This window comes from Nyctereutes procyonoides, unplaced genomic scaffold, assembly GCF_905146905.1.
Source record: "Nyctereutes procyonoides isolate TBG_1078 unplaced genomic scaffold, NYPRO_anot_genome, whole genome shotgun sequence".
Lineage (NCBI taxonomy): Eukaryota > Metazoa > Chordata > Mammalia > Carnivora > Canidae > Nyctereutes > Nyctereutes procyonoides.
The window spans coordinates 16,786,204-16,811,933 of record NW_026575137.1 but is presented as its reverse complement, the minus strand read 5'-3'; the positions used below and the strand labels follow the sequence as shown (position 1 = coordinate 16,811,933).

Genomic DNA, 25,730 nt, shown 5'->3' with positions numbered 1-25,730 from the left:
GCCAATAAATTTAAAGGAATGAAATAGGTTCTTGGATTGGAATATAGAATAAATCTTTGGTGTAGGAATACTAAGGATTGTCAGAAGCTTATTGGTAGCCTATGCATTGTGTGTTACAGCAACCTCACAAAGGCTTTCCTGCCTATTCTTGAATGAGATTAAATGCTGAGTTATGAGGTTATTTTGTAATGTTATGCTGTACTCTTAAAATTTTTTCCATCACAACCACATGTTAAGATTTATTCTGAAATGGAATTTGGTGAGTTCTAGGATAGTTTTCCTTTTATTCTAAAAACGAGGGAGACTTCTGTACATGTTGCTACTAGAGGGACTATAATGACTTTAAGCATGTAAGCTTTTGGAGAAAGATCTTTTAAAATAGATGAGTGCCTAACAATTATATAGAGACATTCAGTAACTTTGTAAATGAATGTGGTCTTTGGTCTGCAGCAATGCTGTGATTTCCGTCTGCAGAGGACTCTACTGTAAAAGGGGAACTAAACTAACTTTATAGTTTGTTTGTAGGTTTCTTTGATACTATTGTCTGGGATTTATGCTTATGGGGCCAGTTTAGTCCTGATAACTGTTTTGAGATTTGCAGGCATGGTAGATTTTGTGTAAATTTTGGGGATTGAATTTAAGAAATTAAAAAAAATTAGTATTTGGGGAAACATTCTAAATGTCCATGTAAAATCAGTTTGTATATGAAAGTTTCAAATGGTTTAGATGAAATTGAATATGACAGTAAGTGCTAGTCCCATATACATGTTATAGATGTATCCACTGATTTATTTTCTTTTAAAACATTCATAAGAATTCCAGGACTAAAAAGAACCATGGATGACTATTATGTGGATGAAAACCTGAGACTTTAAAGGTCTCAAATGAGGCCAGTTAGTAAGTAGTAGGTGAGCTGGGAGTTAGCTCCAGATTTCTTGCTCTCTAGTGGGCATTGTTTCCAGTACAGATGGGTGTACGTTTCAGATGTGGTTAGGAGTCCACCATGATTTTTAAGATGAGAGAATTGAATTGATGGCAGTGACCATTTCCTCTGTCTCCTTGTGGCCTGAAATTTGCTGTCGAGTTCTTTTTTTTTTAATATTTATTTATTTATGATAGACATAGAGAGAGAGAGAGAGAGAGAGAGAGAGAGAGGCAGAGAACACAGGAGGAGGGAGAAGCAGGCTCCATGCCAGGAGCCTGACGCGGAACTTGATCCCGGGACTCCAGGATTGCGCCCTGGGCCAAAGGCAGACGCTACACCACTGAGCCACCCAGGGATCCCCTGCTGTCGAGTTCTTGACTTAGTACTTTAATCATTTTGATGTTTCCAAAGCTTATTTTAGTTATAAATATTGTGTATATGGAGTGGAATTTGAAGCCATGAGAGCAGCTTCATTTAATTTTTATTTTATTATTATTTTTTTAAAGATTTTATTTATTCATGAGAGAGACAGGGGCAGGGGTTGGGGGGGGCGGGCAGAGACACAGGCAAAGGGAGAACAGGCTCCACACAGGGAGCCTGATGTGGGACTCAATCCCGGGACTCCCCAGGATCACGTCCTGGGCCGAAGCTAGGCGCTAAACTGCTGAGCCATCCAGGGATCCCCTAATTTTTAATTTCCGTTATTGCCCAGTTTTGAAGAGGCTTTGACAAATTTTATCCACTCCCAGCTTCCACCCCCCAACTGTATACTTTGTGACAGCTCTCAAGACTGTGTTGGGTGAAGAGAAAGCAATGGGCATGAATGGGTTTAGTTGTATACAACATACCTTCTTGGAGTACTATTGTGGTTTTGGGAAGTAAACCTTTCTTAGCCCTTTCCCTCCAGCTCTACTCCTGCCTCAGCTCCAGGATTCTGGAGGCCTTTGTTTGGCCCCTCAGTTTATTGTATCCACATTTTCTTTTTTTTTCCTTTTTTTTTTTTAAAATTTTTATTTATTTATGATAGTCACACACAGAGAGAGAGAGGCAGAGACACAGGCAGAGGGAGAAGCAGGCTCCATGCACCGGGAACCCGACGTGGGATTCGATCCTGGGTCTCCAGGATCGCGCCCTGGGCCAAAGGCAGGCGCTAAACCGCTGTGCCACCCAGGGATCCCCAGTATCCACATTTTCTATTTGGCCTTCTCTCTCATGAATCCCATGTAGTATGTTATTTTTATGGTATTTTATCTTTTCTTGGAACCGAGAAGCGTGCCTTGTAAATGAGCAAACTGGGATATGGTGAAAAGAATTGATTTTACAGGACAAGGAAAACACATTTTTGTTCATGAAAGCAAATACAACACTAGGCAACAAAAATGAAAATGTATTTTATTGGGGGCTTGTTCACACATCAGGTGCTGTTCTTTGGGAGTGAGGATAAAGTGAGTGGGAGAGAAATTAAGTATAGCATCATTTGAAAGTTATTCTTGCTTAGGAGTAAGATTCAGAATTGGAAAGTAACCGTATATATGTTAGTGTGTTTGAAAGATGCTCCTCAGCATTAAATAGAGGATAGAATTTGTAGGATAAAGTTGAGAGTTTAGCCCTACTTGAATCTCTTATTGAAATAATTAGATCATTTGCATATATAATACATGATTTGTGACAGCTTTGAATCCTTTTTTTTTTTTATGATAGTCACACACACACACACACACACACAGAGAGAGAGAGAGAGAGAGAGAGAGAGTGAGAGGCAGAGACACAGGCAGAGGGATAAGCAGGCTCCATGTACCGGGAACCCGACGTGGGATTCGATCCGGGGTCTCCAGGATTGCGCCCTGGGCCAAAGGCAGGCGCCAAACCACTGCGCCACCCAGGGATCCCGACAGCTTTGAATCCTAAACTGGCTTTAAGCTGTGATTTATTTTGGAGGTACACACACACACACACCACTTTCATCTGTTAATACAAATGATTGAAATTAGACTTCAGGTATTTTTGCCACTTTTCAGAAAGCAAAATTCATGGGATTTCCTATTGACATGTTTTAATTTTTTTTCTGTTGCTTTCTAAAATTCTGTTTAAAGAGTCATTTATGAAAAAAAAATTGAAAACCAGGCAGTTGTTTTGGGAACTTGATAGAATCAAACTCTTACGGTCTCTACATTTGTTTACATTTTTACATTATAAGCCGTTTTTTTTTTTAAGATTTTTTTTAAAGATTTATTTATTTATTTATTCATAGAGGCAGAGAGAGAGAGAGGCAGAGACACAGAGGGAGAAGCAGGCTTCATGCAGGGAGCCTGACGTGGGACTCGATCCCGTGTCTCCAGGATCACACCCCAGGCTGCAGGCGGCGCTACACCGCTGTGCCACGGGGGCTGCCCCGGTTTGTTTTTTTTTTTTTTTTTTTTTTGTAATTTATTTATTTGAGAGTGAGAGCAAGAGCAAGAGCGAGAGCGAGAGCAAGAGAGAGATCCGGGAGAAGCAGATTCCCCAAGGAGCAGAGAGCCAGACACGGAGCTTGTTCCCAGAACCTTGAGATCAGGATCTGAGCTGAAGGCAGACTCTTAACAGACTGAGCTACTCAGGTGTCCCAACATCTTTACATTATAAAATGACTTCCTTAAGTTGATAAAAGTGTAGTTTAAATGAGTATTACAATATTTTTTTACAATACTTTTTTATTAACTCAAGACCCATTTTCTTGAGATAAACAGCAAAATCATAATAGAAAATATGAATTGTTATCTTTTAGTTATGTAGCTCTTTAAGATTTTTTGAAGTATATTTGGTACTCTTAGAAATGGGGAAGATTAGAAAATGGGGAAGGTGTTATCCTTGTTTTATAAATACAGACATAGAAGTTTTAATTTGTACAATTTTGTGTCAGAGGCCCTTTAGGAACTTGAGACTGTATCTTTTTATTTTATTTTATTTTATTTTATTTTATTTTATTTTATATTTTATTTTATTTTATTTATTTTATTTTATTTTATATTTTATTTTATTTTATTTTATTTTATTTTATTTTATTTTATTTTATTTTATTTTATTTTATTTTATTTTATTTTATTTTATTTTATTTTATTAATTTTTTTTTGAGACTGTCTTAAGTCAGTAAGGCTTTCAGGCTTTTTTCCTGCCTCATTATATTAAATTCTTAGTAGATATATATATATTACCCCAATATCATCATTTTATGATGTACATTTAAGGACCTCTTTTGACATTTATAGCAAAGTGTTTAACAAGTGACTTCCATTGATGCTAGCTCAGGTACCAGCTGTGTTGCCACGTTTTGTATTACAAATGATGGGAACCTTAGTTTCCTCATCTGTAAAATGGGATTAATATAATTATCAAAATTGTTAATGAGGTGGTAAGGGAAGGGAATTATAGAGTTGACCATGGATCTTTTTTTGGGACAAAAATGAAAGATAATATAAAAAATATTATTGCCATAGCAGATTTTTTTTGTATACTGCCATTAGAAATCACTAAATAATGATACAAGTACCTATCAGAACTATTTTGTTTAAAAAGAATTTGTACATGTGGTTTATTCATATTTTGTTTTTTTTTTAAAGGTTACGGGAAGTTTCAGAAAAACTGAACAAATATAATTTAAACAGGTAAGAGTTTTAAGATATTTTAAATTTTCTGAAAAGAGCAGTTTTTCTTTATTAGGAAAAAACTCACATTTAGGCAGAAGCTTTAATCAACTTTTATGAGTCAGGTTCGTTTGAATTACAGGTTCTATTCATATTGATTTTTAAAAAGTCTGGCATGCCAAGGACATATAATAACTTTAAGGCTATCATAATTATTATTTCTCAAGTATTACTTACTATAATATATAAATATTTTTGAAAACAGGTTTTGCCAGCTATTTATTCCTTTGATTAATCAGATAAAAACCAAGCAGCCCTAGAATGTATTTGCCATTTTAAAACTAGGGATCCCTCGGTGGCGCAGCGGTTTGGCGCCTGCCTTTGGCCTGGGGCGCGATCCTGGAGACCCTGGGATTGAATCCCACATCGGGCTCCCGGTGCATGGAGCCTGCTTCTCCCTCTGCCTGTGTCTCTGCCTCTCTCTCTCTCTCTCTCTGTGACTATCATAAGTAAATAAAAATAAAAAAAAATTAAAAAAAAAAACTAATTTTGCTTGACGTTTTTTATTCCTTAGCCACCCCCCTTTGAATGTATTGGAACAGGCTACTATCAAACAGTGTGTGGTAGGACCAAATCATGCTGCCTTTCTTCTTGAGGTAAATTGTTTACTGTAAGATACAGAAATGAAAAGGAACTTAAAATACAGTCATGCATTATCATGTTTCTTTTTTAACCAGGCAAAATAGAAGTTTCTTGCAAGAGTTATTGCAGAGATCACTCAGTTCCATTTCCTTATTGTGTACATTCTCTGGCTCAGAGAAAGCTTAAGTGATTTACAATAGCTTGAAACCATAGTAATGAAGAAGTTCCTGATACCCAGTTATTTCCTTACTCTGAATTCTGTTAGAGATACTTTAAATTATTTCTACTGGTGTCCGTAATTGTATGTAAAACATACTTCCCCACGTGAGGCACAAGTGCCTTTTGAAAAGCTTATTTGTATTCTGAATTGACAATGATGGGGACATAATCTGTTTATTGAATAAATTCATATTTTAATACACAGTATTAGTTTGGTGATTTCTTCTATTTTCTTTCTTTTAGGATGGTAGAGTTTGCAGGATCGGATTTTCAGTACAGCCAGACAGATTGGAATTGGGCAAACCTGATAATAACGATGGGTAAGACATTAATGCCCTTTTTATTTGATAAGTATTTAGCTCTTAAAAGGTATTATAGTAAACCTATTTTGATGTTAATAGCCTTCAAGTTTTAAGTTTTAAGATAGTGAAATGGTTATCTTGTAGTTTGGTTTTAATTTTTCTGTAAGCAGTGATTAATGAAATATTAGTATTGAAAATAGAGAAGTTTGTCAGTTAACAGAAATAGGTTACCAGGGGAATGGTATGGTAGGTTCCAGGTCAGATCTATTCTTTGGTTGAAAATGACTTTTTAGACCCCCCCCCCCCCAAGATTTTATTTTTAAATAATCTCTGCACCCAGTGTGGGGCTTGAACTTAGAACCCTGAGATCAAGAGTCACATGCTCTATTGGCTGAGCCAACCAGGCCCCTATCTCCACCTTTTTAAAGTAATATCTCTACCCAGTGTGAGTCTTGAACTCACGACCACCAGATTGAGTTGCATGCTCTACTGACTGAGCCAGTGAGGCACCTCATGTTTTTTCCTTTTTAATATTTCCAAATCAAGTAACTGAGTTTGAAATTGACAAGAGTCTTTAAAATTGTGGTCTATATGAATGATAATGTATAAAAAGTGTTGTTGGGGGACGCCTGGGTGGCTCAGCGGTTGAGCATCAGCCTTCGGCTAAGGGCATGATTCTGGGTCTGGGGATCGAGTCTCACTTCGGGCAGGGAGCCTGCTTCTCACTCTGCCTATGTCTCTGACTCTCTCTGTCTCTCATGAATAAATAAAATAACTTAAAAAAGTGTTGTTGGATCATGTATGATGAATTTCAGTTGCCTGCCTCTTTAAGGAAAGCGTGATTACTTTAAAAAATCTAGAGAACAATTAATTTGGAGTTAAACCATGAAAACGCTTTCAGCCCGGAGGGAATGCTGGATTGGTAGGAGGCTGTCAGTTGTTAGGCTTGCTCTTTGATGGGAAGTACACATTCCAGAAGGAGATTCCAAGAGGAGCAGTTGGAGAAGAGTGAGGCTGGTATTTTACCACAGTCACTCCCAGAGCAGTGCGGCCTGGAGTCCTGGGCTTGCACCTAGCTAGTGTTCAGGACTGTTCCGTGACTGTTGTGCCTCCTGTTTCTTTCCCAGGTCAAAGTTGAACAGCAACTCGGGGGCAGGGAGGACATCGAGGCCTGGAAGGACAAATGACTCCCCATGGTTTCTCTCAGGTTCTGAGACTCTGGGCAGGCTGGCAGGCAACACCCTGGGGTAAGTTGTGGCCAGGTGATGGCCCCCTCTGGTCTGGGCTGGTGCTCTGTTAGTGCTCTCAGTCTGAGATTGTCTTCAGTGTTATCTAACAGTGCAGTGAGGAAACTCCTGAACTCTTTGGGCAGGCGCTCTGTTGCTCATGGGAAACACTGTGATAAAAATAACCCATGCAGGCTAATTACAATTAACCCAGACTCTTGACCTTTTAAAAGTGTCTAATGTTGAGATGTGTTTATTATATCACTTACCATGTAGTTTATGTTATTTCGGTTTTTCAGTGATGCAGACTTTGGTCTTTTTTTGTGCTAATTTCATGGTTAAAAAATTTAACATTTCTTTCTAGGTTCCAAATCTGGTAGTTCTTTTTGAATTAATTTAGTGAGGCTTGAAAATCATGTAACTAAGCCTAACAGCCTTTAATTAGTTTATTTTTATGTTTTAAAGATTTATTTATTTCTAGAAAGAGAGCATGCAAGTAGGGGGAAGGTTTGGAGGGGGGAGACAAGGAGACTCCTTGATGAGCAGGGAGCTAGCTCAACATATGGCTCTATCAATACCAGGACCCTGAAATAGATCATGACCTGACCCAAAACCAAGAGTCTGACAGTCAACCAACTGAACCATCCAGGTGCCCAAAGTTATTTTTATTTTTTAAATCAAGATACAATTGACATACAACATATTAGTTTCAGATGTATAGCATAATGATTTGATATTTATGTATTGTGAAATGATCACCACGATAAGTCTAAGTAATACCTATCACTATATATACATAGTTACAAAATTTTTTTTCTTGTGATGAGGACTTCTAAGATCTACTCTTTCAAATATGCAATACATGTTATTAACTATAGTCACCATGTTGTACATTATATCCTTATGACTTATTTTATAACGTTTGTACCTTTTTATTTTTAAATTATTTATAAAATGCATACCTCTAGATAATCAACTCTTGTTTTATCTAAAGTTGATAAACTATCATATTAAAGAAATCACATACAAATTCTAAGCCAGATGATTTTATGATTCTTGAATACCTAGATTTTCTGAAATTACCTAATGAATGATTAGATAACACCAAATCAGTCAAGTCAGCAAATGTGTTCAAAGGCTAGAAATAGAACTAAAAGCAATTTAAATTGTTTCAAACTATAGTAAGGGGAGGAGGAAGGTTTTAAATATATATATTTTTAAAGATTTATTTATTTATTCATGAGAGAGGCAGAGACACACACAGGCAGAGGGAGAAGCAGGCTCCTTGCAGGGAGCCCGATGTGGGACTCGATCCCGGATCCCTGGATCATACTCTGAGCCAAAGGCAGATGCTCAACCACTGAGCCACCTAGGCATCCCTAAATATTTTAAAAATATTTTGAGACTGTGAGTTTCTAGATAAAGTTAGCTTTGCAAATTGAGGGCCCCAAATTCTTACTTTTTCTTTGCCTTTTTTGTTTTTATGCTGAACTAAGTTTATTTTGAGGTCAGAGGAAGGTCATTTAGTAGAGTACATCCTTTATTTTGCTCATTCTGTGCTAGAACTACTAATAGGAAACACAGCTCTGGTCTTTATTAATAAAATATTAATTATCTCCTTTTAATGGTCGTATGCACACAACAAACATAGCAGTGTGTGACAAAGAATTCTGAAAATGGTATGTAATAACAAATGAAATTTTCATTTCATTTGATAAACCTGGAAAAAGTTTGACTCTATCTATTATGTATCACACCATGTCCCACTATAATTTCTTTAAAAATTTTAATTGCAGGGTCAGCAAACTAGAGCCTATGGCCTAAATCCATTCCCTCCTTGTTTTTATTGAAATACGGGCATGCTTGATACTTTTACTTTCTGTGGCTGCCTTGTGCTAGGATGACAGAGATGAGTAGTCTCAACAAGACTTTAGCTCACAAAATAGTAAATACTGCGCTTTACAAAAAAGATTCCTGATCCCTGTTGTAGTTTATCCATTTATGTAGTGGCATTGTTAAGTAATTTGTACTCTGTATTTATTTTTAAATTAAAATTTTTATTCTGAAACAATTTGACTTTTTTTTGTTGTTAAAGTATATGACTGAAATAATTTGACCTTTAAGAGTGGTTTTTAGGTTCACAGCAAAAATGGGAGAAAGATACTGAAATTTCCCGTATATTCCCTGTCTCTACACATGTATAGTCTCGTATTACCAACATCTCCTACCTGAGCAATCCATTTATTTAAACTGATGAAACTACGTTGATAAATCATTATCACCCAGAGTCATGGTTCCCATTAGGGTTCACAATAGATGTACTGTGGGTTTGGACAAATGTATAATGACATATATTCTCCATTATAGTGACAAACAGTAATTTCATTTCCTTAAAAATTGTCTGTGCTCTGCCTATTTATCCTTCTCTCCCCCACAGCCCCTGGCAATGACAGATATTATTACTGTTACTGTAGTTTTGTGTTTTCCAGAATATTGTATAGTTGGAATCATAAGGTATGTAGCCTTTCAAATTGGCTTCTTTCACTTAGTAATAGGCAATTTAAGTTTCTGCCATGTCTTCTCATGGCTTGATAGCTTGTTTCTTTTTAGTGCTGAATAATATTCCATTGTCTGGATGTGCTGCTGGTTATTTATGCATTCACTTCTTGAAGGATATCTTGGTTGCTTCCAAGTTTTGGCAATTATGAATAAAACTGCTAATGAAACATTGTGTGCAGGGATTTTTGTGGATAAGTTTTCAATTCCTAATACTAAAGAGCACAATTTCTGGAACATGTTAAAAGTATGTTTAGTTTTGTAAGAAACCAGCTACTGTTTTCCAAAGTGGCTGTACCATTTTGTTTTCCCACCAGCAGTGAGTGAGAGTTCTTATTGCTCCACATGCTCAACAGCAATTGGTGGTGTCAGTGTTCTGGATATTGGCCGTTCTCATAGGTGTGTAGTGGTATCTCATTGTTTCAGGTTGCATTTCCCTAGTGATATATTATGTGAAACGTCTTTCTATATGCTCACTTGCTCTCTGTTCATTTTCTCTGGTGAGGTGTCTGTTAAGGTCTTTGGCCCATTTTTGATCGGTTGTTTTTTTTTGTTTTTTTGAGTTTTAAGAGTTCTTTGTAATTTAGGATAGTAGTCCTTTATAAGATATGTCTTTTGCAAATATTTTCTCACAGTCCATGGCATGTCTTCTCATTCTCTTGACAGTGTCTTTTACAGAGCAGATAGTCTTAATTTTAATAAGGTCCATTTAATCAGTTATTTTTTTCATTGTGCCATTGGTGTCCTGTCTTAAAGTCATTGCCATACCCAAGGTCATCTAGATTTTCTGAGGTGTTTATCTTCTAAGAGTTTTATAGTTTTGCATTTTACATTTAAGTGTATAATCCATTTTGAGTTAATTTTTGTGAAGGGTATAAGGTCTTATGTATAGATTCTTTTTTCTTTTTTTTTTTTTTGTATATGGATGTCCATTTGTTCCAATACCATTTGTTGAAGAGACTCTTTGTTCCATTGTATTACCTTTTCTCCTTAGATCTAAGGATCAGTTGACTATATTTATGAGGGGGTCTGTTTCTAGGCAATGTATTCTGTTCTTTTGATCTATCTGTTTTCGTGTTGTTTTTGTCAATAGCACACTGTTTTGATAACGTCACTTTATAATGAGCCTTGAGGTTGGGTAGTATCAGTCCTTTAGCTTTGTTCTTCAGTGTTGTGTTGGCTCTTCTGGGTCTTTTTCCCCCTCCATAGAAACTTTAGAATCAGTTTGTTGGTATCCACAAAATAATTTGCTGGAATTTTGATGGAGATCACAGGTGATGCATTTTTGGCAAGAATACCACAGAAGTGGTGATTGCCCTTGACAGTGCATCATATCAGAAGGCACATGATGTTGATATGTCACATCTGGTGATGAGATTGTCCTTGATTAGATAAGATGGTGTTTGCCAGGTTTCTTATCTATAAAGTTACTATTTTCTCCTTTGTGATTAATAATATATACTGTGGGGAGATTCTTTGACTATGTAAGTATCTTATTTTTTTTTAAGTTTCTTATTTTTAAGCTTTATTTTAGCATCCACTGATGATTTTTTGCCTTAATTATTTCTGTGGTGTTGGCCAAGTGGTTATCTTTTTAAATTTCCATCATTCCTTTTACACTTATTAATTGGAATTCGACCATAAGGAAGAATTTTTCTTCCTTGTCCATTTATTTCTTATTCTGTTTATTTATTCTGTTTATTCTGTTTTCTTATTCTGTCTATTCTGTTTCTTTTCAGTTATATCATTATGGTTTCATGGATATTTTATTCTATAGTTTATAATTCATTATGATTGATTATGTTGCTCAAATTGTCTTAGATTTGAGTTCTCTTTATAAATAAAACTTGGATATAACCAATTATAGAATGATTGAAATATAGCAATGGAATTTTATGATTTTAATGCTAATAAAATATGTAACAAAGGTAATAATAAACTATAATACATTTGATCTTGAATAAAACCTCTGTAAATCTACTCCAAAGAAGATTAGGGCTAATCTTAAGACTTTTTTAAAAATGCAGAGAGAAGCAATTTTTGAGTCCCCCTTACACATCCTTGCCCACACCGCTTTGTGTACCCATGTTTTTCTGTCCCTTGTTCTCTTATCCACGCACATGCCCCAGAACAAACTGCATGAGTTTTCTTTGGCATTTGATTCATGAATTGCAGTATTGAGAAATGTCACAAATGTCACAGTGCCCACTAAGTGATTGCCAGTTGTTTGTTTACCTTTATTTGGTTTTGCAGATGTCCACAAAGCATAAGCACTTAAGGGTTGATTGTTTCTCTTGGCCTCTATGAAAATCTCAGTTTGTTGATGGTAAAATTATGATGAAGTTATTTTTTATGATGAAGTTATTTTGTAAATTAAGAAATTTTATAGAGTCAAAAGTATTTTCCTTTATGGTACATTATTTCCCTCATGAGTACATAGTGGGTGTTTTTTTCATCTTTCTATGTTGATTACAATGAATTTTAAAGAAACTTGCAATTTTTCACATGTAATAGAAAATCTAGGACAGGCAGATCTTGAGACTCCAGAGGGGATTCTTATCCACAGATTTACCAAAAACAGTCAAATATGAAAGAGACCATCCCTATATAGACCATGGTCCCTTATTCTCTTCCTTCAGAGTTGAGGGTTGCTCTCTTTGGATTATGAATCAGTCTCTGTATTTGAGAACTGCATTTGAAAGATTTTAGAATAATTGAGTTTTCTTTTCCATCAGCATAGATCATTGATAATTGATCATTTATTTTGAATACATAGCAGACAAAATTTATGGGACTTTTAATATTTTTCCCTTTGGCTTTTTCACTGTCAGCAGATGTTTTTTTGTTAAACATTTCTAGTTGCTCCTGTTCATTCCTTTCATAATTACTCAAATTTATCCTGGAAGATTTTTCAAAAATCTCCTAGGTATTTTTGTTAAACTCATTTCAGGCCAAGTTAAGGGTAGAACACCAGATTTACTTGGGGAAAAGAGTTAATTGCTCAATAGTAAGTTTATTTTTTATTTTTTTTCAATAGTAAGTTTAAAATGGAGATATTAGTTTTTTTTTTAAGATTTTTATTTATTTATTCATGATGGACATAGAGAGAGAGAGGCAGAGACACAGGCAGAGGGAGAAGCAGGCTCCATGCCGGGAGCCCGACGCGAGACTAGATCCCAGGACTCCAGGACTGCGCCCTGGGCCAAAGGCAGGCGCTAAACCGCTGAGCCACCCAGGGGATCCCTGAGATACTAGTATTTAAAGTCTCTTTATTCTGTTTATTGTCACTGGATATAAGAGATAATAGGTATAAGCTGCTTTTTGTTCATTTGAACTACCATGTTTCTTTTGGAGTCTTCATCTGAGCTAATAGCGCTGTATTTGGAATGTAAAAGCCAAGGAGGTCACTGTAATTATAAATAGTTGAAGCTGGCTAGGTGGGTAAGACAATATGTAGTAGGGCTGTGACACACTAAGTGGATGGCCCTTTTTAAAGAAGGCAGCTGATTTAGCTGATTATTACCACCGGAGAATACAGAGCCATTGTTGCCAAATGCAAACTTCCATACCTCACCCCCACCTTTTTTTTTTTTTTAAGTATACTTTATGTTCATTGTGGGGCTTACACCCATAACCCTGAGATTGAGGGTCACATGCTCTACTGACTGAACCAGCCAGGTGCCCTTCACCCCAACCCTTTTTGTCTTTTTTTGTCCCCAAAAAGCTGCAGTTCTGGATCTTTATGTGAATATTTTGACTTAAGTGTTGGAACTAATTGATATTTTCACAGAAATAAATATATATATCAGGCTACATACCACTCATATAGTATGTGTACGTCTGTGTGTATATACTCTTTTAAATAAACTTTTTATTTTAAGACAGCTTTAGGGCAGCCCCGGTGGCGCAGCGGTTTGGCGCTGCCTGCAGCCTGGGGTGTGATCCTGGAGACCCGGGATCGAGTCCCCACATCAGGCTCCCTGCGTGGAGCCTGCTTCTCCCTCTGCCTGTGTCTCTGCCTCTCTCTCTCTCTATGAATAAATAAATAAAATCTTAAAAAAAAAAGAGACAGCTTTAGATTGACAGAAAAATTACAAATAGAATACTGAGAATTCTCATATACTCCACACCCAGTTTCTACTGTTATATGTTTAAACTGGTATGGTAAATTTTTTATAATTAATGTATATTGATACATTATTATTGACTGAGGCTGAAAGTTATTTATATTTCCTTAGTTTTCTCCTGTTGTCTTTTTTTCTGTTTCAGGATCCCATCCAGGATATCACATTACATTCAGTCATTGTTTCTCCTTAGTCTCCTCTTGATTGTGATAGTTTTTCAGTTTGCCTTATTTTTGATGATACGTGTGTGTGTGTGTATTTTTTGTTCACCAACCAGCCAGACTTATGGTTAAGACTTAATTTTGATGAGCAAAGTACATGTAGTAGAAACTGGTTTTCCCAGGACTTTTGAGTTTAATGTGAAAATTTACATAGCTCACTAAAATTACAGGTAAAACGAATCACCCATTCCCATAGTATCTTTTTTGACCACTACTAAATCTCTCTTAATGTGTACTTAGTTCAATATATTCTTCTCTTTATATAGTGAGTTGATTAGAGGAAGGAATGTTAAGGAGCAATTGAAGTAGGGAGACTGGTAGGTTGTTTGGATTGTGATAGAAGAAACACTCTGTACAGTGGGTGTGAGTGGGGAAACATGGTATCCTCCTTGGTAACAGATTAATGGGCAAAGCAGAGATATTTTGACAAATGTCTTTTAGGCTAATCTTAGTTGAGGGTTTGTATAGCAGAGATTGCAAATTGGTAGCCATTGGTGTTTTGATGGATAAATCTAGCAGTGAATTTGGGTATTTTCGGTGAACTGATTCTGTCCATTCTTCCCTGTTATCTTAACTTCACTTATTTTTGCAATCTTCATGGAGATTTGAGTTTACGATAACTATAAGGTCTGCCCAGGAGTATATATATTTGGATAGTATATCTGATCAGGTTTCTAGCATTATTTACTTGGGAAAATGGTATTCATTCCTTGGTGGAAATAAGTTATAAACTAGGACATTTTGGAGTGAAATTAATAATTAGGCTCTGGCTCTGATAGTAGGCTTAAACCGGCAGTATCTCAAGCAAACTGGGACATACTGTCACCCTAATTATATCTTTTTTAAGATTCTTTAGTATGGTTCTCCCTGTTACCAAGTTGAAATAATATATTTAGATTTGAATGTTTAAAAATTTCAAAAGTAGTTCTACCTGAGTGAAATACTTCATTTTTCTGCCTTAATAGGAAACCATGAAGTAGAAATGCTGATTTAATATTTGATTTGAATACTTGTTTCATTGATCCTATATTATTTTCTATTGCATATTTGTTATAATGCATATAACTTGAAAATAAGTACTTTTTAGAATATTGCTTTCTTTGTTAACACATGACTTAATTTTTAAAACCAAGGTATAAAACACATAACAAAATTTACTGCCTTCGTCATTTTTAAGTGCACAGTTCAGTAATATTAACTGTATTCACATTGTTGTGAAACAGATCTCCGGAACTTTTTCATTTTGCAAAACTGAAACTTTATACCATTCTTACCACATTTATCCCCTCTCCTTAGCCCCGGGGAACTGCCATTCTGTTTTCTGTGTCTATGAATTTGACTACTTTAAGAGATCTCATTTAAATGGAATCATATGGTTTTTCTCTCTTTGTGACTGGCTTCATTCACCAGCATGATGTCTTTAAGGTTCAGCTATGTTGTAACATGTGACAGAATTTCTTTCTTTTAAGGCTGAGTAATATTCCAATGTACTTTGATATTACATTTTGTTTATCCATTCATTTGATGGACATCTGGTTGCTTCCACCTCTTGGCTACTGTAAATGTGGGCCTCTCTTAGATGAGTATAATGAGTAGTTGTGAGTAAAGTGCCTTTCTTCTAGATTGAATGATCTCTAAGTATTAGATTCACTTTAAAGAGGCATCAACTATACTCAGATTTTTTAAAATAAGATTCTAGCACTGTCATGATTTCTAAGGTTAATGTGATTTGGGGGAACATTTTCTTTAAGATCTGATTAAATGTAGAAAAGCAATTGTTTATGGTTATCTAGCTTAGTTGATTTGAAGATCCTTAATGCTCATGTTGGGGGCAAAAAGTGAAAATGGAAACATCACATGCCCTTTCTGAGTTTTCTCATGTTAAGAAAAAATTAATGATTATTTTAAAAGTAGCTTCTTTTTGGTCAAGGTAGTTAATAGTAGTAATATTAATGGGCTAATATCTTTGCAAATAATGTTTTTATTCCATGCATAGCAGTGTGAGTCTTAAACTCTAACACTTTTTTGTGTAACACATTGTTGATAGTTATGTCTGATGAGTCTTTCACATGAAAGGTGAGGCAAGGTGTGTCCTAAAACTTGTTCAAGAATTGTGACTAGAAATAATTGGAATGTGGAGCTTTAAAACATGATTCCAAAAGATGCAAAAATGTTATAGATATCTTTCTAAAGAGTGAATTTGCATGTAAGCATTTAAAAAATTGAAATAGTTTTAAGACTCAGTTATATTACCTTGTTCAATTAAAATACTATAAAATCACTGTATCAATTACAGTTTTATCTTCACTTAAGGGAATGAATATAAGACACAAGGTGATCTTTTCAGAAAGATTGTTTAAAATGCTAATTCTCTAAATTCTCTACTGTTTAGAAGTCGATGGAGTTCTGGAGTTGGTGGAAGTGGAGGAGGGTCTTCTGGTAGGTCGTCAGCTGGAGCTCGAGATTCCCGCCGACAGACTCGAGTTATTCGGACTGGACGCGATCGAGGATCTGGGCTTTTGGGCAGTCAGCCCCAGCCAGTTATTCCTGCATCTGTCATTCCAGAGGAGCTGATTTCACAGGTATAGATCTTGTAGAACACTTCATATAAGGTAACAAAAGTTGAGGTTTAACTGAATATATTGGGCTGTAGTCATGACTCATAGCATGGATTGGGAAATACTGCTTTTCTGTAGTTGCCCCTAGAAAGCTGATTTTGATAAAAATGTAAGCAAAAGAGAATTAGCATAACACTCTAATTTTTAATTTCAGGCCCAAGTCGTTTTACAAGGCAAATCCAGAAGTGTCATTATTCGTGAACTTCAGCGAACAAATCTTGATGTAAACCTTGCTGTAAATAACTTACTTAGCCGGGATGATGAAGATGGAGATGATGGGGATGATACAGCCAGTGAATCTTATTTGCCTGGAGGTTGGTGGATCATCATTGCTTTCTTACCCCTGGAGGGAGAGACGTTTTTTGATTACAGAATGGAATTTTAGAGTACAATGGATTTTCTGATAGTTCTTTTCCAAAGTGGTAGATATTTCTCACTGTAATGTTTAGTTTGAGTCTAAAATACTTTTAAGGGAAAATAGGGAAATGTTTTTGCTTAGTAAGTAGTTTTATGTTTAGTTCCAGTAAAGACATGGATGTATGTGTGTGGCTTTATCACTGGCTGACAGATGACTCTATAATGTTATTTTTTTTGATGCCTTATTACTGAATATGTAAAAACTCCATTTAGACTTTTGACTGCATTATCTCTGTGATGTTACTAATACATTAAATAAAGATCTTTTTTGTTTGAGTATTTAGTAGGTAGCTCAAGTGGCAATCATGCATTTCATGTTCCTTAAAATCTTTGTTAATGATGTTCACTTTATTCTCTAGGTAGTTACTACTTTATTTCTCAGGGTATGTCAGTAGTCAGTTTCTCATTTTATCTGATTTAATTTTCAGAACCTTTCAATGGTCTACAGATTTCTGTATCTGCTTTATATTTGTTTCTGTTTATAGAGGATCTTATGTCTCTTCTTGATGCTGACATTCATTCTGCCCACCCAAGTGTCATTATTGATGCGGATGCCATGTTTTCTGAGGACATTAGCTATTTTGGTTACCCTTCTTTTCGTCGTTCATCACTTTCCAGACTAGGCTCATCTCGAGGTAATTTTGCATTTATTTCTTTGTGATCATTGGCTGGTTGTATTGAGGGATAGCAATAGAATTCACTGTGTCTGAATTTCTAATATTATTGTAATTATACAATAATAAATTATTACTTATTAGTGTTTTTGAATGCTTTTGATATTAAACTAGTTACTTCTTATTTTGAAGAGCCACATATAGTACTTTACTTTAGAGATGATCTTATCTACACTGTGGAATACCTGTCAAGGGTTATGACTTATCTACCTATATTTTTAATTATAGGAATATGGATTCTGAACTAAAAGCAGAATTCTACTTTATAGTGACATGCAGCATTCAGAAAACAAGTCTCTTTAGTTTATTTGATTAGTTTATTTGATTAAAATAAAGTGATTATTCTGCATTTTTAAATCCTGGTTAGATGGAAGAGTAAAATATGAAAAAATTTGATTGAATGGGATTGACCAATAATATATATAAATGATTAGCTTATTAAAATGTTATTTTCAGAAGTTTGAGATCCTTAAAAGGTATAGTACATAGTAGAAGTTAAAAGATTTACGAATGTAAGATTCTTTCTGTGTATGTTGATATAGATTTAGCTTGCATTTTAACTTTATTAAGTCAGTATTTTTATTTTCAGAATGTAAAACTGCTTGATTCAAATAACAGACAAGAATCAGTTATATATTATTTACTGATCATTAGTAAACTGGAAAAGATGCCATGGTATATTAAGAACTTGCTGCAAATATCTAGTACTTACAAAACAAAGCTTAAAAATTACAAATCTTGGATGATCTTTTAGTTACTGAATCTATTATGTAATAGCTTTAAAAAGTTTTAAATAAGTCCACACTTCACTGCCTTAAATATATCAAGTATTGCATTTTCAAATATTCAGTATTGAGCATAAATAACTCCTTTTAAATTTCTCCCTTTTGCTTTGCTGTAGGTCATTCTGTGTAGGCATTACGTTTTATTTGAACCATGTGGAACTGCTGGTACTTGACCATTTTCTGACCTTCATGGGTGGCAGTTTCATATGGTTCAAATTAATATTATTGTTTCTAGTCCTTCTTATCTAAGGTTTGGAAAGTATATCTTGATTACCTACTTAATAAAATAATGTAATGAGCAAACAGAAAAACAAAAACAAACCCCAAACAACAAAACTGGCTTTAGAGAGTTTGTAGGCCAATTGCAGGGGAAGCATTTTTGCATGGAAATCTTTCTGTAAAGATTACTAAAAGAAAAAAAAAAAAGAGGCTTATCTGATTTCTCAAAAATTTGTGAGACCATGAAAATCCAGCCTGTAAAATTACGCCAAACGGGAGCTTGAATCATCAAAATTTTTATAGTTAATGTTAATGGATTTGTATTTTAGCCATTTCAGGTGTTTTTCCTTGTATATGTAGGGTTTTGTTTTTGTTTTTGTTTTGTTTTGTTTTTTGATAACTGAAGACATTCTAACAAATATTCTTTTTTGGTTTACATATGTGTCTAATGTGTTGAAATTCTAATTTATGCACATTCTTTAATAAAGTTATGGTAAGCACTTTCAATAAAAGCCCCAAATTTTAAACTCCATTTTAAAAATCCAGTTTAAAATAAAGTAATTCTGCTCTAAACACATGTAGTTGGAATTCATAAATGTCTGCCTCTACATAGTTCTTAAAAATACTAGTTTATAATTTGCATACCTTCGCTTGAAAGAGTTAATGTTTTGAATGTTGCATGTCAGGCTTTTTAGATATACATTTACATTAAATTTTTGTGAGTAGATAAACTGCTGTTAGTTGCATCCTGAAGGGTCTTTACTAGAGAGTGGCTTACTTTTATCCCACTGGTGTGACCCAATTGCATACCAGTTCTCCTTCTTCCCTTAGAGAGAGACTCTGAGCTGTTGCGTGAACGTGAATCTGTTTTACGTTTACGTGAACGGAGGTGGCTTGATGGAGCCTCATTTGATAATGAAAGGGGCTCCACCAGCAAGGAAGGAGAGCCAAACTTGGATAAGAAGAATACACCTGTTCAAAGTCCAGTATCTCTAGGAGAAGATTTGCAGTGGTGGCCTGATAAGGTATTTGGAAAAATTCCCACCCTTTCCATTAAATTTCTGGCAAACCCCACCCCTCAAAAAAGTTTATGTTTTACTTCAGATTTTTGTACTATCATTATTTTAAAAAACACAGACATAAATGATATTTTTGTTTTGTTTTAAAATATACATAGAACATCTTTATTTGGCACTACATGAGTCATCTTCGTGAGGTATGTTCAGTGGTGCTATTATTTAGGTGGTTTGTTTTATTTTTGTTTTTTCCTACTTGATGGAGTAAATCAGAGAAATCGGGATGGTAATTCCAGATAACACATTGGCATTCTGTTTCAGGACTTCTGGTGATAATTTTGCCAGTAACTGATGGTCCTTTGTAGAAATTTGTTTTGTAGGTCCTTCGTAGAAATTTGTTTTGTAATGTGAAGTGGACCCCAGTTACTGCAGGGCAGGTTCGTGGTCATTGATACAAAGCATGAATGTTAGGGCAAGATTAGGGATCTATGTTTCTTTGATTAGTTAGCTGTCCTGTTTCATGGCAGTGAATTCCAACAGACTCTAAATGCTTGGGAGACAAAGCAGGCTGAACAGGAATGGACTAGGGGAGTTCTGCTCTGCATCCCGAGGAGAAGTACAGTGACTGGCTTCTAGAAAACATCCAAGATTTGTTAAGTTGATTTGAGTCTTTAAAAATACATTACTGCTGCATGTGAAGCAGAATGTCTACATCCTGTTGATGCTGTGTAGGTTTTATTGTCATAAGTGCTTGGTAATGTCTTCTGTAGGAAGCCATGTTTTCCATCTCTTTTTTGACATCCTTTTTCTTTTTTCCAGAGCCATGAGTAGGAGATTTTCTTAAGCAAAGTAAAGTAAAAAAACTTAATCTCTAGCAGATAAGGATATTCTGATAGGGATTTCTTTTTTTTTCTTTGAAGTTGAATTTGAATTTGAGATATTAAAAGAAAATATTGTTTAACTTTCTGAATTTATTTTTCAGTTACTGTGAATCTTGATGTAGTTCATTTATTTTCCTCTGTATTCCGCTCATGTGGAAAGCTTGAATGCAAGAAGGAACATGAATTTTAATCAGTCTCTTTGTAAGCAAAAGGTTATTCTGTTTTCTTTGGCAGCTGACAAACTCTCCCTGAATTAGCATTCTCTTACTTATTTCCATAAAAGTAGACATGTCCTAAGTTCTACCTTTATTCCATATGGTAGAAGGTGATTTAAACCTAGGCCCCCCCTATTTTTTTCTGTAATTGTTCTGTGTTTCCTATTTCTCTTGCCTGGATCATATTAGGCTGGGTCTCCTTCATGTTGGCTAGAAGTAATAGAGGATTCATGAATCTTGTTTTTTTTTTTTTTTTTTTTTTTTTTTTTATGAATCTTGTTTTCACAGTGCCATCACATATATTATTAGTCTGGGCTTCTTTATCATGTATTATTTTTGGTGAATGAAAGTGTTTTAAACAGTACAAGTTTAGCAAGCTTCTTCCCTAGCCAGTGTGTGCTGTGATAGATTTAGCTAGTCTTTATTGGTCTTTACTGATGGGCATGTTTTTAGTACAGCTTGTTTTCAGAGACAGTTAATAAGTACATCATGAGATCTTGAGACTGTGCAGACATTTACTTAGTGTGTTATTTCCTTGATGTTTAGACATTGAATAAAGGAGGAATAGGAGTGTTTGAAACAAAGTATATTCTACCTATACTTTTTTTTCCTGTTAAGTATCTAATTTAAAATATTGTCACTGAAACAGGATCATAGGGGAAGAGAGGGAAAAATAAAACAAGATGAAATCAGAGAGGGAGACAAATGATAAAAGACTTTTAATCCTAGGAAACAGGGTTGCTGGAGGGGAGGAGAGTGGGAGAATGGGGTAATTGGGTGATGGGCATTAAGGAAGGCACATGATATTATGATCACTGGTTCTTATATAAGACTGATGAATCACTGAACTCTACCTCTGAAACCAGTAATACACTACATGTTAATTAATTGAATTTAAATAAAAAACATTGTCGCTGAAAAGATAACACTTTTTATTAGCTTATGATTGAAATTTAGATATCAAAAATTTCAGTTTAGGGAAAGAAAATAGCTTAAGCCTAATCAAACTCTTAAGTATTGTCATAGTTATCAACAAATACCAGTAGGTGATTGTTTGTGAGGCTGACTGCTACCCTCAGTGGAGCCATCAGTGGATCATGGTTAAAGAAGATGTAAGCACACACACATATTCACACATACACTTGAATATTATTCCGCCATAAAAAAAGAAGGGAATATTGCCATTTGTGACAACATGGATATACCTCAAGGGCATTGTGCTGGGTGAAATAAGTCAGAGAAAGACCAGTACCGTATAGTCACTTTTATATATGGGATCATCAAAACAAAACAAAACAAAACAAAACACTAATAAGCTCATAGATTGAGAGAACAGATTGGTGGATATCAGAGGCAGGACATCAAAATGTAAACAAAAAGTTTTAAAAACTTTTAAAAAATAGGCATAAAAGTTTTTTCCCTTATTTTTCAGTGTCTTAAAAGATATGAAAATTGGAAATTATCATAGGGATATTGAAAGCTCCATTAAGACAGAGGTGAGGGTCATTCAAGTCATTGTTAATTCAGTAACTTAGATTCAGTTCATACTTTGTTAGGCCTTTTGCTGATGAGTTAGCGTTTTGTAGACGGCAGACCAGTGATGTTAATACTTTGGAGTAAGCACCATTATATAATTAGGTACAAGAGGCTTTAGGGAATCATAGGCAGCCAGAGCAATTGCTAAGAGTGTGTACTCTAGAGGCAGACTACTGAAGTGTTCATATCCTGACCTGCCAGCTTTGTGGCATTGGGCAAGTCCTTTAACTTCTCTGGGCCTTTGTTTTTCATCTATAAGATGGGCATAATAATGGTTTTTATCTTGCAAGATTGTCATGAGAATTAAAAGACTCAGTATGTAAAGTGTAAAGAGCAAAGAGAAGCAAGGTCCTCTTTTACAAAGAGAACAGGTAGTTTCTGTAGGTCATGGAAGGGTGAGAGCCCAGTAGGTTTGGGTATTCCAAGTGGGCCTCTGTGGCAATAATATTTTGTGTGTCAGATTCTCTGCTGGTAGAGTTGGGCACAAGCTGAAAGAGATACGATCATGTCCTTAGTCTTACTTGGCTATAAAATGCAAGGAATGAAAAAGAGTTTGTTACAATAATAATATAGCATAATAGGAAATTAATGGGTAGTCTGTGTCTACTTAAGGGAGGGCCTTTAAGTCCTGACCACAGTTGAACTAGCCAAGTTTATACTGGTTTCTGACTAATTTTACCCTAGAATGTCAAACTTTTTTTTTTTTTAAGATTTTATTTATTTATTTGACAGAGAGACAAGCAGAGGGAGAGGGAGAATCAGGCTCCCCAAGGAACAAAGAGCCTTATGCAGGACTGGATCCCAGGACCCTGGGACCAGAACTTGAGCTGAAGGCAGACAACCAACTGAGCCATCCAAGCGCCTCAAGAATGGCAACTTTTTATTAGGCTGCCCTGTCTCTTCATCCATCATTCCTTCCTCCCTTCCCAGCACCCCATTATGCCCCATTTCTTTCCCTCCTCCCGTTTGCTTTTTGTACATTATATTTCTGGAAGTAGATGTGATAATTGGTAAGAAGATGCTATCTTCCCTTTAGATGATTATCTCACATGGCTTCATTTTACTTCTCAGTCAATTCTGGAATTTACTTTTCTCAGACTAGAAATTTAGTTTTATGTTGCTAAATGTCTACATGTAAAATGTAACTATATATATGTATTTATGCCGGCCTGCTTCCAACAAGAATCTAAGGTGACTTATAAGGGAAAAAAGATGCAGCTACAGTCATGATAGACTGTTACCAGGAGAATGCCCAGATGAGAGTAAAGTAAGAGACATGGGAGAGAGAGGAAGGAGTAAAGTTACACAGAAATCCATGCTGAGTTAATATGCTGAAACTGAACATAAAATTTGCTTTGTGTCCCACAATAGCCACTTTCAGGTTAAAGCATGTACGTTGTTTTTTCTTAAGTTTTGGCCCCTAGGTAATTTCTGTCATATTTTTGGCAATTACTGTCTCCTTTTGGGAAGGGATTTCTAGATTGATGACCTCAGTTCATTTATTTATTGTTCTTCAGACAGTTGGAAATGTATTGAGGACTTCAACCATTAGTGACTTGATTTTTGTTTAAAAAAAAAAGGGGCTGCAAAGTCCTGCTGTGTTTTTTTTTTTTTTTTTTTTTTTAAGATTTCCTTTATTCATGAGAGTCACAGAAAGAGAGAGAGAAGCAGAGACACAGGCAGAAGGAGAAGCAGGCTCCATGCAGGGAGCCTGATGGCGGGACTTGATCCCGGAACTCCAGGATCACATCCTGGGCCAAAGGCAGGCACTAAACCGCTGAGCCACCCAGGGATCCCACTACTGCTGTTTAAAGACCGTGTGTTTTATTTCCAATTGGGTTGAAGCAGGCCCAAACTTGCTCAGAGGCAGCCATTAATATTTCATTAAAACAATAAATGTTTTCTATGACATTATGAAATAAGTGAGCTAAATTACTGTTCTTTTGTGTTGTGTTTGATTGTATTTCTTTGCATAACAAATCTAAATAAGGCCAGAAACAGTAGGTGATTATTTCATCATTTTCCTTTGGGCACACAAATTTTCCACATTTGTCCATAATGGATTTTCAGGGCCTTTGGGGTTCAGTTAGCTCATTCAGGACTTACCTGGGGAATATTGTCCTGTCTTTGGGGATATTAGGTAAGTCACTTCTGAGGGGGCCTCATGTTCCACTCTCTTCCTGTAGGGATGATTAGTTCAGGATTGTACTGTTCTAGCAAGGCATTTTATCTGGAGAAGTTGGAGTTAAAATTCATTTGTTCATTCAGTTAAGGTACTCCTACTATGTGCCATGTGTCATGTTGCCACGCTGGCCTGTGGAAAAGTAGAGCTGACTATGATTTGAACCCTCCACAGGGGATTCTGTGGAGAAGACAGACATTTAACCACAAATAATGTCTTCACAGTATGATCAGTGATAAGACTTGACGGTGTGAATACAATGCATTGGGGTTCACAGTGGGAAATGAATAATACCACCTGAGAGATTGGACAGAGACTTCATAGAGAAGATGATATCTGAGCAGCATTTTTAAGGTTAAGTAGGCATTGACCAAGATGCAGAGGCATTCCAGATATATCAAGCATGAGCCTAGAGTCATGAAAGGGCATGGTGTGTTTGTGGAACAATGAGAAATTCAGACTTGTTGCAGTGTGGTAGGGAGTAGGAGAAGAGCAAGATGGAGCAAGACTGTGAGGGCCTCAGGCAATTTGCCGCAGGTTTAAGATGGTCTGTAGTCACTAGGAAGCAAACAGAGTTCTTAGAGAAGTGACATGATGAGATTGTGGGTTTCTGGTTTTTTTGTTTTGTATTTTAATGAGCTAGGCATTACTGGCCTTTCAGGAGAAAGGAAGAGGAAAAATCTGGAGTCTGTTCAGAGACTGGTAGAATTGTCGCTGAAAGGAACTGTGAGCATTTCAATCAAAGGAATGGCAGCGGGCACAAAGGAAGGGGAGAATCTGGGGAATTTGAAGCAAAGGCAGCACTGGTTTACTAGTCACTATGTTGTTGAGAGAGAAGAGACAGAAGTGACCAGTATCCCTAGGTTTTCATGTCTCTCTCCTGTTAAAGAGGGGTGATGGATGTCGCTCGTGGAGAGTGACTGCAAGGCATGTGCAGCTTTGGAGGATATGATGAATTCATTTTATAGATGGGAGGATGGTTTAAGACCTTCATAACTCTTGTGGGTTAATGTGGAGGTAGGAGATTTACATGTTAAAATCATGATGCCTCAGTGGATGCAGTCTGTTAGGCTGAGGGTAGAGCAGAATTTGAATAAAGGGACGAGGGCAGAATCTGGGGCAGGGACTACATGGTGGTAGAGGGGGTTGAAGAAAATAGCTGTGAAAATAGGAGGAAGACCAGAACAGATGAACAGGATCAGATGGTTTGAAGAATTTAAAGAGAAGATTAATTAAATGCGCGTGGCTAATATGGTGCAGTTCTGGTTCTGAGTAAGAAGCTGATAAGGTGAAGCATACGCCAAGCAATTCACTTTACCATAAGTAATATTAAAGGAAAGATTAGTTTGATG

General features: G+C 35.9%; 1 protein-coding gene across 6 annotated transcripts in view; it reads left to right on the top strand.

Moving 5' to 3' along the window:
- UBR5 (ubiquitin protein ligase E3 component n-recognin 5) overlaps positions 1–25,730 on the top strand; it is a 133,642-nt gene that overhangs the window by 39,085 nt on the left and 68,827 nt on the right. For 4 of the 6 annotated variants that reach the window (XM_055303313.1, XM_055303308.1, XM_055303309.1 and 1 more), the window contains exons 2-9: positions 4,522–4,566; positions 5,120–5,201; positions 5,650–5,726; positions 6,836–6,955; positions 16,228–16,417; positions 16,608–16,767; positions 17,356–17,505; positions 19,362–19,573. In XM_055303313.1, the coding sequence (XP_055159288.1) occupies positions 4,522–4,566; positions 5,120–5,201; positions 5,650–5,726; positions 6,836–6,955; positions 16,228–16,417; positions 16,608–16,767; positions 17,356–17,505; positions 19,362–19,573 (1,036 nt within the window). The remainder of the gene's footprint in view (positions 1–4,521; positions 4,567–5,119; positions 5,202–5,649; positions 5,727–6,835; positions 6,956–16,227; positions 16,418–16,607; positions 16,768–17,355; positions 17,506–19,361; positions 19,574–25,730) is intronic. The other 2 variants (XM_055303311.1, XM_055303310.1) reach the window with 1 other exon arrangement.